The sequence below is a fragment of the Nyctibius grandis genome, chromosome 8 (assembly GCF_013368605.1).
Source record: "Nyctibius grandis isolate bNycGra1 chromosome 8, bNycGra1.pri, whole genome shotgun sequence".
Taxonomy (NCBI): domain Eukaryota; kingdom Metazoa; phylum Chordata; class Aves; order Nyctibiiformes; family Nyctibiidae; genus Nyctibius; species Nyctibius grandis.
Window position 1 is genome coordinate 5932479 of NC_090665.1, and position 12290 is coordinate 5944768.

A 12290-nucleotide genomic window follows, 5' to 3' on the forward strand; every position below is an offset into this window, starting at 1 on the left:
CTGGATGCTGTCGCAGTCGTTTTGATGCCTTCCAGTGGCAGATGCCCAGTTGTACATACAAACATGCTGCTCCTGTCAGTACTCTGCTCGGCTCACCTGCAGGCTTGCCCTCAGGCATCATACGGTGGCTTTCGGCTTGCAGCTGGTGAGAGATCCTTTCCCAAGGACGGCAGCATTGTAGCAGCTGACAAATTGAATTTTTTGGAGTTCTAGTGAAAGCACTAGTCTAAGCCTGGCTAGAAATAGCAGGTCTGATCATCTGGATGTCGCACTCAGAATTAGATACAAGTCCAAGTCTTTAAAATTATGCTTGTACTTTTGCTTCCCAGGCTGGACTTGATCTCTCATACAGAAGATTATTTAGCTTCCTTTCCCACATTCCTTCTCCTGTTTTTCCTGAATGAAATGTTTGATACTGTTCCTCCCTTTCAATGATGTGTAGCATGGGAGGAATACACAGGCATCTCCACTGGCACACGTGTTTGCTCAGAACTTCACAACATTGCTGCTTTTATTAAGGCCAGTGTAATTCGTGTGTTGGCTTCTGCTTTGAAAAGATCAATGCACAGCATTGTAATTGAATTTTAAAAGTTCAACGTTTTTTATCACATCCGCTCCCCTTCTAGCAGCTCGCACAGCTGACAGATGAGAGATGCTAACAGCTCGCTGTCCTTCTGCAGAAGTCATCTGGGTCCTACAGTAAACTTCTTAGGAGCTTGTTAATCAGCTCTAAATTTCACCCAATGTTCTGGGAGCAGTGTTTGTTATTGATTAATACCACAAGAATCCTGAACTGCTTAATCAGGCCAGACTGTCCTGAAATAAATGTGACTTTTGAGTGACTTAAAAATCCATCCCCAGTTTTACTTCTTCCATCCAGTGGTGATAGCAATTTGATTTTTGGCCACATAAATACAGTACAGATTATGTACTGCTAATCCCTGTGACGCCCTGAAGTTCTCTTTTAAAAATGTTCTCGTATATATTACTATATCTCATAAAATGAACAAGATTTCAATGCAGTCTTTATATTAAATGTTAACGCATTTAATTTTATTGTAGCCCCTCGAGTGACACAGTTGGGAGGAAATGCCTGTGAAATTACCTGGGAAATGGTCCCACCCATGAAGGGAGATCCTGTTGGTTACGTTCTGCAGGTACTGGTTGGAAGAGAATCTGAATACAAGCAGGTAGGAAAATGGTCTGAGTTTGATATTGCTAAATTGATGCTATAATGGAAATGGTTTTGAACGTTTGCTGTGCTGCTTCTTTCTGCTGTATTGAATTACACCCTATGGTGATGCGTCATGAACTTTGGTAAAGGTTGAGTCAAAATTAAGGGCTGTAATAGGTTGGTTTCCCCCCAGAGGGAGTATATAGAACATCATTATCTTATTGGAGTGATTTGCGCTCTGTCTGTAGTTAATCACTATTTCTAACTGAACTAACCTTTGGAAAGTTACAGTTCTGTCCACCTGTGCTTTCCTCTGAACTGGCTGGTGCTAACTGTTGTGTGAAGGTGAGAAGGCAAAGTAGGTAGATGATCTTCCTCATTCACTAAGCCAATTCCAAGACCCTCCATCAAGGATTTCAGTCACGTACACAACTAATTGGTTTGTTCTGCCATCCCATGCCTGTCTGAGGTTTCGATGCAGGGATGTGCAGCTGCTGTGTGTCAGCTGCCCCACAGAAACTGTGTCCATTCTTGCACCATGGTAACAAAGGGAACGAAGTACAGCTGATCCTGCTTTCCTTGTCTGTCTTTATTAGAGATCACAAGTGGGCATTTCCCCAGAGCACCTGAAACGGAACAACTCGTTCACAGCTCGATGTTTTATTTCATCTGTCACACCTCTGACTTTGTGATTTACGGTGTGCTTCATCTGTGCCCTGTCTTCTCCCTGTCCTTTCTTTCATTGTCATGCGGATTCGAAATAAGTCCAGATTAGGGAATGAGATATGTTGAACCTTAAATTAAATTCTTAAAAATGTGAATAAGGTAGCACTTTGCAGATGTCCTTACTCCTCTTCAGTCTGTTTTTGAGTGTTACTGCGAATTAATGAATTACCAAAAATAACATAAATAAATGCAAGACAATTCATGTGGGTGCTAAAGATTCAGAAACCTAACTATTGTTTGTGTCGGGAAGCATTTTTGCTGCTGGTACAGGTAATAAAACCTCCATGTACTGTGTTGGCCTCATAATGTCAGTGGTAAGTGGATAAGTGGACCCATTTTGCTGTTGCCTGATTTACAAAGTACCCTTGATGTATCACCTCCACATACGGCTTTAGTAAGCATAGCTTCAGTGCTTCAAATGTTCTGGGTGTCCTTGGGGAGAATTGGGCATGGCTTCACGTTGCTTTAAGGTACGTGATGGCTTTAATCTTCGCAGGCACGAAATTGTGGTATGAAAAAGCCCAGCAATGAAGGAAATAAAAAGTACTTTCAGGGTCTGATGTTGAAGGTTGTATTTCTCATGAAGCATGACCCTGCTGAGGGGTGTTTTGCTTGAGTTTTCACAAGTAACTTGCTAGAAGCAGCTCCTGGCTGGGATGCTCAAAGCTGACACCGTGACTTCTGTAGTTGGTAACCAGCTGTGGGAAAACGGGGAGCGTTCCACTGTTTCATGGTGTCAGAAATCAGTTTCACCCAGCAAAATTATTTATGTTCATCACAAATGTGGGTGTCGTCTCAGCACTGGGGCCCATCGCTGCCTGACTGTCCGTTAGCCGAGCTGCAGTCGCTGTGTACGCGTGCTCTGAGCTCCTGTCATGTGAACAGGAGGTTAAGCATATAAACGTCTTTCAGTGATTTTCTGGCTAATGCATTTCACTCGACCTTTGCTGTGGCATGTGTGTCATCGCTTGCTACTCTTTAGCTGAAAAGTACTTTCAGTGATACGTTAATTACGTTTTAAGTGCAAGTCCTAAATTTACTTTTAAATGTGTTTTGTTCCCTGCAAGTGACATATATGTTTTGCATATGTATCTCAGGGGGCATATTATATTAGAAAACTTCTGCAAGTTGTTTTGAAGGGTTGCACAAATGAAAACTATTGTAGATTTTCAGGCTATTAAACACACCCATGAGAAAGAACAGTGTCTTAAGTGACTGGAGTTTCTATAGCAGTCGCCAGTGCGTTTTGCAAGAACCAGGGATGGTATAGCTGGATAAGAAGGAGAAAAATAGCTGCATGAAATAATTTTTTATGTCCCACTGGCATGGAAATAAATGCAACAAATAGCTATTTCACCTGTTTATGAGCTATGCAGATCTTCATATCACATGTAGGGTTGCGCATCCTCAGGTGCTTTCACCTTCACTCCCCTTCCAGGACACAGTTGTGTCTGTTCTGTGATGTGTTTTACACCAGCCCAACGACAGACGAGAAGAGTTTCTGGAGAATCTGGAGCTTGGGGAGCGGGCTGGGTTGTCCATCGCAGGAGCTTGGGATAACAGTCGTAACACCCAGCAGCCTAAGTTTTAGTTTCCCAGTTGAGCAGCTCTGGGGATCAAATCACTGAGGAGCCAGCTCTTCATAAGAGCTGTCCATGGGAAATGAGAGCTGAGTTTTAATCCTTAAATTGTTTGCCAGTGAGGCAAAATGTTCTACCTTTGAAATTTCTGAGAATTTGGAGGCCATGGTGTTTTGTCAGCTTCTGCCACATCTCTCCTGGGAGAAAACTGTCCCCAAACGCTTTCCAAAAGAAGAAAAGGTATGGGCAGGATACACTGGGTGTGTAAAAACCCCCCAGCAAGGCAGTGGGAAGCCTGCTGGAGTCTGCACCGAGACGTGGACGCCTGGGAGAACCCGGTCGGTCTTACAACGCTCTTAATTTTTATTATTGTTTTTTCTTTCTTTCAGACTCTGTAGAGACACAATCTTTGACACGCATTCAGTGAACTGCTAGTGTGTGTAAATCATCAAAAAATTGTTTTCCCTTCTCTATTTTAAATAGCAAGTCAAAGGCACTTGTACTGGTTGCACACCAAAACACAACACAATTGTACAGTACGCATTGGCATGTACTATTAGTGCTCCTTGCATTGAGTATTTTCCCTGCCTCCTGATGCCAATTTTGTGTCATGAGATGGAGCAAACAATTCCCTTTCGTGAGAGTGTTTCAGGGCAGCGCACCTGAAGGTGATCTGAGGGACTCTGATTTGCTTCGTTCAGGAGCCAAGGCTGTCCACACAGCTCTTAGGGGTTTGTGAGCATCTCAGCAGTGGAGTGAGGGAAGCTGATTTTGAGTCTGGGTAAAATAATAAGCCCAGCCAGGTTCTTAAAGAGAGATCTGTCAGATGACTTAGAAGAAATTAAACCTTTCAAGTGGGCATGCTTTCTAAATAGATTGAAACTTGCCTCTGATTCTTGATCTTCTTATCATCATGCAAAATAGGCTTTTATTAATGATTAAATCCACTGGTCATTGCAGTGGAGTGCAACAACCAGGTAAGGTTATCTTACACTTTCCAGTGTGTTGCTTATAGGGCAACTGTGGCTGTCATTTTTATTATCTGGAAAAGATGGAGAGGGTTTGGAATTATTTAATGACATCAGTGAAATTGAGAAATACTTGCCTGCAGGAATTCGCTGAGCTGTCTGGCTTGATCGATAGGATCAAATACCGTAAGAGGCTTCAGGAGCAGTTTATTACTTGTGATGATGTTTTCATTGAGGGAGCCAGGCAAAAAGCTCGTCATGTTTTTATTATATTCTCGGGTACTTAAACAGAAAAGCTGTTTTTAGGAACTGAAAGTGATAAATTGGATAGCCACTTTACTTTGACTTGTTGGCCACCAAAGCATAATGTGCTCCATATAAAAAAAGTATGATGCTTTATATGGTCATATTTGGTTTAATATTTCTTTAGCAAATTTAAAGACCTTATACATAATTGTCAAATAAAATTCTTTTTCCTCTCCATTGTGTGTGTGAAGTCCATTCACAGAGTGTAACTGTGTTCACAACCAAGCACGTATCTTTGTGCTGAGGGCAGCCTGCAGTGGCTTCGCCTGGTCCTACACATACTAATGCAGACAAAACTGAGATGGGGCTGGTAGTGTCTGAAGATCCTCGCTGCAGCCAGCTGGGGAGGATACAGAGGCTGCTGGCAGAAGTGAATGATAATTAAGAACAATAATTTTTCACCTGTTACTAAGAAAGGACATAGATCTGCTGGTGCTAAATGCTCATCGAACCACTGAAAGCAGGACAATTTCCACCACCTTCCTAGCTCTAGTGCAGGAAATGTTTTGTCTTTATCATTAGTGAATCTTAACTCATGTATTCAATGCACTTTTGACTGTTTTTCAAACTGTGATGATGGACTCTTCTCTCACTTGACTGTCTGGCCTTTTTCTGAGAAGTGCTGTTGACTACCTGGCTTGAGTGAACTTGGTCATCAATATTTGTTAGACTGTAATGAAGATACAGGTCTTTGATTTAGCCAAACTTAGCCTCCAGTTACACTGGTATTCACCACCCTGACAGAACAAAACAAGTGAAAAACCAATTAACTGGACAGGTTTTTTCAATACAAAGACAGGTTGTATATATCCCATCCCTAGTATCTGTTAACTGTTATTTATGAAGATGAGATTGTAAAATTTTTATTAAATGTCATTATTTGGATTTTACTGGATTTTTATTTTGTTTTAGAAGTGGTCATGTTGGTTGCAAAGGTTCATTTATGGCAAAGGCATGTAGAGCTCTTCTGATCATACATTTTGAAATGAAGTTAATAATTACAACAGCACCAGGAAACAGTACCTTGCTTACAGTTGTTTTGTAAGGATAGATGCTTTCAGTTATGTCTCAGAGTCTAAAGAAATGGGAGTTTGTTAAGTTGTCTAAGCAGAAGAATCCTGACTCTGGTCCTATGGAAGAAAACATCCTTTTTTAATTACTTGCTGAACCTACATTTACGTGCCAAATGCATGCAACTTTTCTTTGCATGATCATTTATATTTGGGAGTAGACTGAAGTATTAACCACCTACAAGATGTAGCGTTGATGATGGAGTAGGTGGAGGACAGTTGCCCACACCGAGTGGGTGTTAGAAATGGAATTGCCATTGGAAAATAGAACGGCAGAGACATTGTTGGTAGGAGGTACACTTTGCAAACAGATGTTTCCACCTTCACATTATTTCTGTGGACGGCTACAGCACTCGCAGTTTTGTTTTCCCTGCAATTATTATATTACTGTCACTTAATGACTCACTTCTCATTGGCGTTGGGAAGACAAGCAAAGACGACAAGAAAGGCAACAGTGCATAGCTGTGGTTGATTGCAGAGATTTATGGTATGAATTGGTTGTATTCCTGTTGCTTGAGCTAGAGTGACCTTCCTGTGAATGCTGAGCATACTTGAGGAAGGTAAAATAATTTTGTTTAAACATTGCTTCTTGATTTATGCCCTGGGGCCAAGAAACATGAGCCAGTTAGAGGACTTCTACTTAGTGTGGAAACTCAGAGTCACCATCATTCAAACTATATTTGGAAGAACTGTGAAAGTTTAAAAGGAGGGGAGAGAACAAATGAAAGAAAAACCTTAATATTTTCTCCTAGACCTTCTCAAGAAATCAACAACTGGCTTTTTAACTGAGGTATGGACTTTTTAACTGAGCTGGACTCTTTAAGTGGTATTTAGCTGAGCATGTCTCTTCTTTTTCCTCCTGTATTTCGTACTCCAGAGTCACACACAGAAAGCCCTCTATCAGCTCAAGTTTAATTTCCCTCTTGTTACCCTTTTCTAAGCTGAGTTCTTACCTCCGGGAGGGCAGCGATGCTCTCAGCCTTCCGCGCCCGCAGCGAGGAGAAGGAAACCAGCTAAATGAGCAAAGGAAGAAGTATCTGAAGTTCAGGACTTTTTTTTTTCCCCAGCAGACACAGGCACTCTGTGACATGTTTTTCATTTCATAACATACCAGTTTCACCAACCCTCTGTTATATAAATTGTTGACTGGTTGTTTTTCAGAGTTAGTAAATGTTTCCAGTGGTCTTTTTCCATTTGGTTCGCAAAACTGTCTCTTAGATATGCAGTTATCTCTCTTCTTTCTTATATGGTGACTCATGCTCTCTTGAGTCATGCAGTACCTACATTTGACTAACATAAATACGTGATGGGTTTGGATTGCTAAAGAACCAAGTACAGTACAATGCAACCAAGAGGAGCTTTTTTATACCTTAATAATATTTTATTGTTTCCACAATTCTGAAAGTGTAATTTCTGGCAAAATTGCTGACTCTTGAGAGACATGTGAGGAAAGTACATTAAAATAATATTTGTAACCAATTTTATGATTTTACAGTGAGTGTCTTCCAGTAACTTCGGTTTGCAGGTTTTCTTCCTTTTCGGGCCAAACACGTTGCTTATGTCTTAGACATGTTTTAGGCATATAGTCGCATTTTAAGAGGACAGAAATATGTTTGTAGTATTTACCACACCCACAGAAGATGGTATGTCTTATGTTTGATATGTTATCTGAAGTCTTGTCTGTCCTTGTGTGCATTGACTCTGTTGAACACTTTGTATTGAGACCTCTCATGGTTGGACATTTCTTAAATAGTCTTCCACATGCCTCTATTTTTACGAAACCTGTGTTGAACTAGGGAGTTCTTCCCTTGAGAGCTGCAGCAATGTTTCCTTACAAGGCTCAGACTTGACCTAACTTTCTGGCCCAAGTCCTTGCAAAATCTCACGTTATTATGTTTTTAAATTGTTTGATGCTATGAAAAGAGGAGGTGGTTGTCTTGCTCTTCGTAGTTGACTGTGCTTGCTGTTTTGTTTTGAAGGTGTACAAGGGAGAAGAGACCACATTCCACATCTCAGGCCTTCAAGTCAACACAGACTATCGGTTTCGCGTCTGTGTCTGCCGCCGGTGCTTGGATACCTCACAGGAACTTAGTGGACCTTTCAGCCCATCCGTTGCCTTTATGCTTCAGCGAAACGAGATCGTGCTTGCGGGAGAAATGGGAAGCATAGATGATCCTAAGATAAAGAGCATGATTCCTACTGATGAACAGTTTGCAGCCCTCATTGTTCTTGGCTTTGCAAGTTTGTCAATTATATTCGCCTGTATATTACAATACTTCTTTATGAAGTAGAGAATTCAGTGGAAGTTTGAGATACAAATTTAACTAATGCTACGCATTATAATCCACACATTTATTCAGATATTCCTTTTTTTGAAATCCTTTTGTTCTACCATACATTTTATATACTTCTCTTGTTTTTACAGTTCTAGCTTGAAGAAAGATAAATCAGTGTTTTGATGCACCTTTTTGAAATTCAAAACTAGGAAGTGGTCAAACTGGAGAAACAAGCAAACCAGATACCAAAAGCAAGATTATTTTTTTTTCCTTCACAGTTTCAAAATTGTCACGAATTTGCCTTTTCAATGTTGTTTTGGGTTTTTCACTGAAGTTCTTACAGTCTCTTATTTTATCTTACTATTTAGGAAGTTTTAATCATGAGTCACTTTTTTGTCTCTTCTTTTTCCTCCTAAACATTAGTCACAAGTGTGTATAGTGGTAAGACTAGAATACAGTGTTAGTCAACAGCACCAGATTTTCCTTGAACAGTATTAGCAATGTTGCCTATGAATTATTCACTACATTTGCCCCATTTTTTTCAAGATAAAATGTAAGTTGTTATTTTAACTGTTTAGTGCATTTAAATCGGAACAATATCCTGCAGTCGAAAAGCCTTTTAAATCATGTTATTTTTACAGTTACAACACTATAAACTGCCTGTATGAGAAATCAAATAACCAAACTGCATATAAATTATGAAGCATTATAGATTTTTTTTTAACATTTTGATTCCTAGCAGTAATTTTAAGAGGGCATTGTGCAATAGTTAGTTATTCCCATGTTCAGCTATTTAAAAGCTGCTTTAACTGTCTGTTTGTCACTGTATATATAAACTATTCCTAATCTAATACTAGATATTATTCTATTATGTTCAGCCTGATTTATATGATTAGAGCTGGTGACAGCTTACTGCCTCTACTGAATTAGGTGAGATTTACACTCAATGTAAGCAAACTTTATTGTCAGTTGATCTTTTTTTTCATTACTATTATTATTTTTCAGAGGGGTATCCATTTTATGGAGCTTTTTTGTGGAGGTATCAGAAATGAGATCTGTTTATTTTAAATACCTTAACTGGGTGTCTGTGCTATTCTTACCACAGGGCTAAATGAAATAACTTGGTACATGGCAAAATTCAGACAAGAGTCCTGCTCTGATGGGAATGTCCCCCCTCCTTCTGCCTGCCCCTTCCAAGAGACGCATTTTAATCCACCAAGATACTAGAATTTTAACTCTTCGGTCATTGGATTATTTATATTAAGTCAACATTGTGTGCAAGTACCTCAGGGACATAAATATGCTGGAGGTGCAAATAGATTCCAAAAGGGTGCAACAGACACAGTGTATTTCCCTGCCTCTTGTTTTTGTATATTTTTGCTACTTGGTTTTGCTTTTGTCCTAGCTATTTTGTGCTCTGTCTCCATCGTCTAAGATTCAGTGTCCTGTACTAGCATAATATTCCCTTAACCAAAGTAATGGGGAAAAAACAACATTATTTTTGTTCTAGGTTTATTTATACTATATACTGCATACAGTACTTTAAATACCAATTACAGTGCAATCTTTTATTTATTGTAAAAAAAAAAAAATAAAAAATAAAAAGTGTACTTATATACTAATCCCCCTCCCACCCTCCCCGTAGCATGTTATATTTTGTCTGTTTTATACTGTTGTACTTTAGGCCAAGTTTTTACCTGGCAGCATTCCTAGCATTATTAATCTTACATTTTCTTACGTTTTTGAAGATGGGAGCATCTAGTACATTAAATGCCAAAAAAAAAAAAAAACATTATCAGTGATTCAAACGTTTACATGTATCCAAAAACATAATCATCTCTGGAAAGAAAGTGCTAAGATCAATGAATTATTCTGTGTGCCTCTCTAGATGTAGCAAATATTAGAAATGTTCTGTATTTTGTTATTGACTATAATTAGTTTAATTTAGCCTTGCAAACTAATGGCATTGAGCTAAATATATATATTTTTTGGTTTTTTGCCAAAGTCATGGCTTGTCAAATTTATTTACATCTTATTTAAATTTATTTGTGATATGAAACTTTGTGACCTTGCATCTGTATTTTGTGAGCAAAGCTTATATAGCTGTCGTCAATGGAGGGGAAAAGAGGGTATTTTTTGTAACAACGAAAAGACTGCTAGTTTGGAAACCCAGAAATTTGAATAGATTCCCTTTTTTTATTTTTGGAATATTGTTTCAGCAGTGCTGCTATGAAATCCAAGCTTGACACCTTTTTAAAAAAAACCTGCTTTAGTAAAAAAAGAAAAAAAAACACCCACCTTGCTTTAGATGATCAACTTTGAAAGTCTGAAATACGAATGATACTCGAAGCAGCGAGCAGAGGTGTAGAGAAAAGCAACCGGTTACACGTGAAGCATTTCTGTCATTGCTAATTTGTTCGGTGTCCCTTACCATCCCGCTAACGAGAACGCCCAGTCCAACCCTGACCTTATCAGAAAGTGTTCTGTAGGAGTTGGGACAGTTAATTTGACGTTCTTTTAGTTTGTGTATTCTGCCATAGTGATTTGATTGTCATTCATCTATTAATAAAAAATCAAGCATCCCGGATCTCAACCCACTCCCGTTCTGAGCTCCATCACCGCTGACCCACCCTTGGCTGGTGCCTCCTCTTTCCCCCTACATCTTTCTGCCCTTCGATCCAGCAGCATCAGGCATTGAATCCAGCCCGAGGGCTCCCTGCTCTCAAACAAATTATCAACAGCAGCAAAAGGTAGAATGAAACGCTAAATATTTAAACCCCTTAAGGAAGGAGAGAGATGGTTTTATATTCCTCTGCCTTTTTCTTTATGAACCTGAAATGTTTTCTAATCCTGTTTGTTGGCTACAGTAGCTCAGTATTCAGTGTCACGATTGAAAAGTGCCCTAACTGAATGTGTATGAACCTTAGCCTTGCACAGTTCTTTAAATCAAAAAAAAAAAAAAAAAAAAAAAATGTTTTTACCTCACTATGGGAACATACATTCCAAACTTTTCAACTTTAAAAAGAAAAAATAATCATAAGTTTTCTTGTATTGTAAATTTTAGACTATTTCATATGCATTGTATTAAAACTGCCATATCGATTTTAATGTATAGATTTTGCAAATACTACACTATGTATGTAAGACTTAACTGTATCTGTAGTGTATATGTAATATATTTATGCCCAATAAATGTTTTAATTCTTTCTGATATTACCGGGAGTTTTCTTAATTGAACGCAGCCCTTTTGGTCTGTGTGGCCCCTTTCTAGCAGGTCAGTGGTGTTGCTGCAGCCTGAAGCAGGAGTGGGAGCCCCGAATTTAACTCGGGATGTGTCTGATTTGTAATTAAAATGATTTTGTGTTACTCGTGAAGGGTTTGCTGGGGCAGGTCAGCAGCATAATCTGTTCTTAGACTGAGACAAATGTGCTGCAGATTGCAAGTCCACCCCTGGGAAGGTGAAGTTGAGCCAGGCTGTTACCTGCACCGCTGTCCGAAGGCTGCTGATGCTTCATCCAGGTGAGCACCAAATCCCTTCCCACGTGAGCTGGTTTTTGTAGCCCTCCATCTCCTCGTCCGTGGGAGATGGTTGTCCTCTCCCTGGGGCTGCCCGGCTTCGGACAGCGTCGGCTGTGGCAGCGAGCTCTGCCCGCTGCCCTGCGGTTTGCTTCCCTTGGCAGGGCTGATGCACAGTGAGCAAAAGTGTATAGAAATAATCTTAAAGTCAGCTTTCTCTGGTGTTTTAATCACTTCTTTTAAATAGCTTGCGTGAAAATTTAAGGATGGTAAAAAAAAAATACCTAGATTGTAATTAAACCTTGAAATATTAGAACTTTTCACTTGTTAATTATGTGCAATAAATTCAATTACTTATCATAAAGAATTAATCTAGTATGTATACGTTTCTTGGCAAACACATTAATGTTTGTTTTTTTAAACAGCTTTTCTTCGAATCACTGCATAAAGACAACATTTTATTTGTTTGCTTTTTTGATTACTGCAATTTACAACATCAGGGGGTTTTTCCTGAGGAAATACAGTAATTTTTTCACTTGGTTGCTCAGATGTTTTTTTTTTATTTACACAGTGCTTGCCAAAACAACCTCTCTTTAACAAAATTGTTTAAAGATGTCTATGGAATAGTAATCACTGCTTTGGTATCTGAAGTGATCTTTTATCAATAGCTGGCT

At 39.3% G+C, this 12290-nt stretch overlaps 1 protein-coding gene across 1 annotated transcript in view; it reads left to right on the forward strand.

Moving 5' to 3' along the window:
* Window positions 1-11189, forward strand: part of FNDC3B (fibronectin type III domain containing 3B) — a 203536-nt gene extending 192347 nt beyond the window's left edge. Inside the window, exons 25-26 of the mRNA XM_068406683.1 lie at window positions 1063-1190; window positions 7804-11189. Coding sequence (XP_068262784.1) covers window positions 1063-1190; window positions 7804-8115 — 440 coding nt within the window. The 3' untranslated portion in view covers window positions 8116-11189. The remainder of the gene's footprint in view (window positions 1-1062; window positions 1191-7803) is intronic.
* Window positions 11190-12290: the final 1101 nt, after the last annotated feature.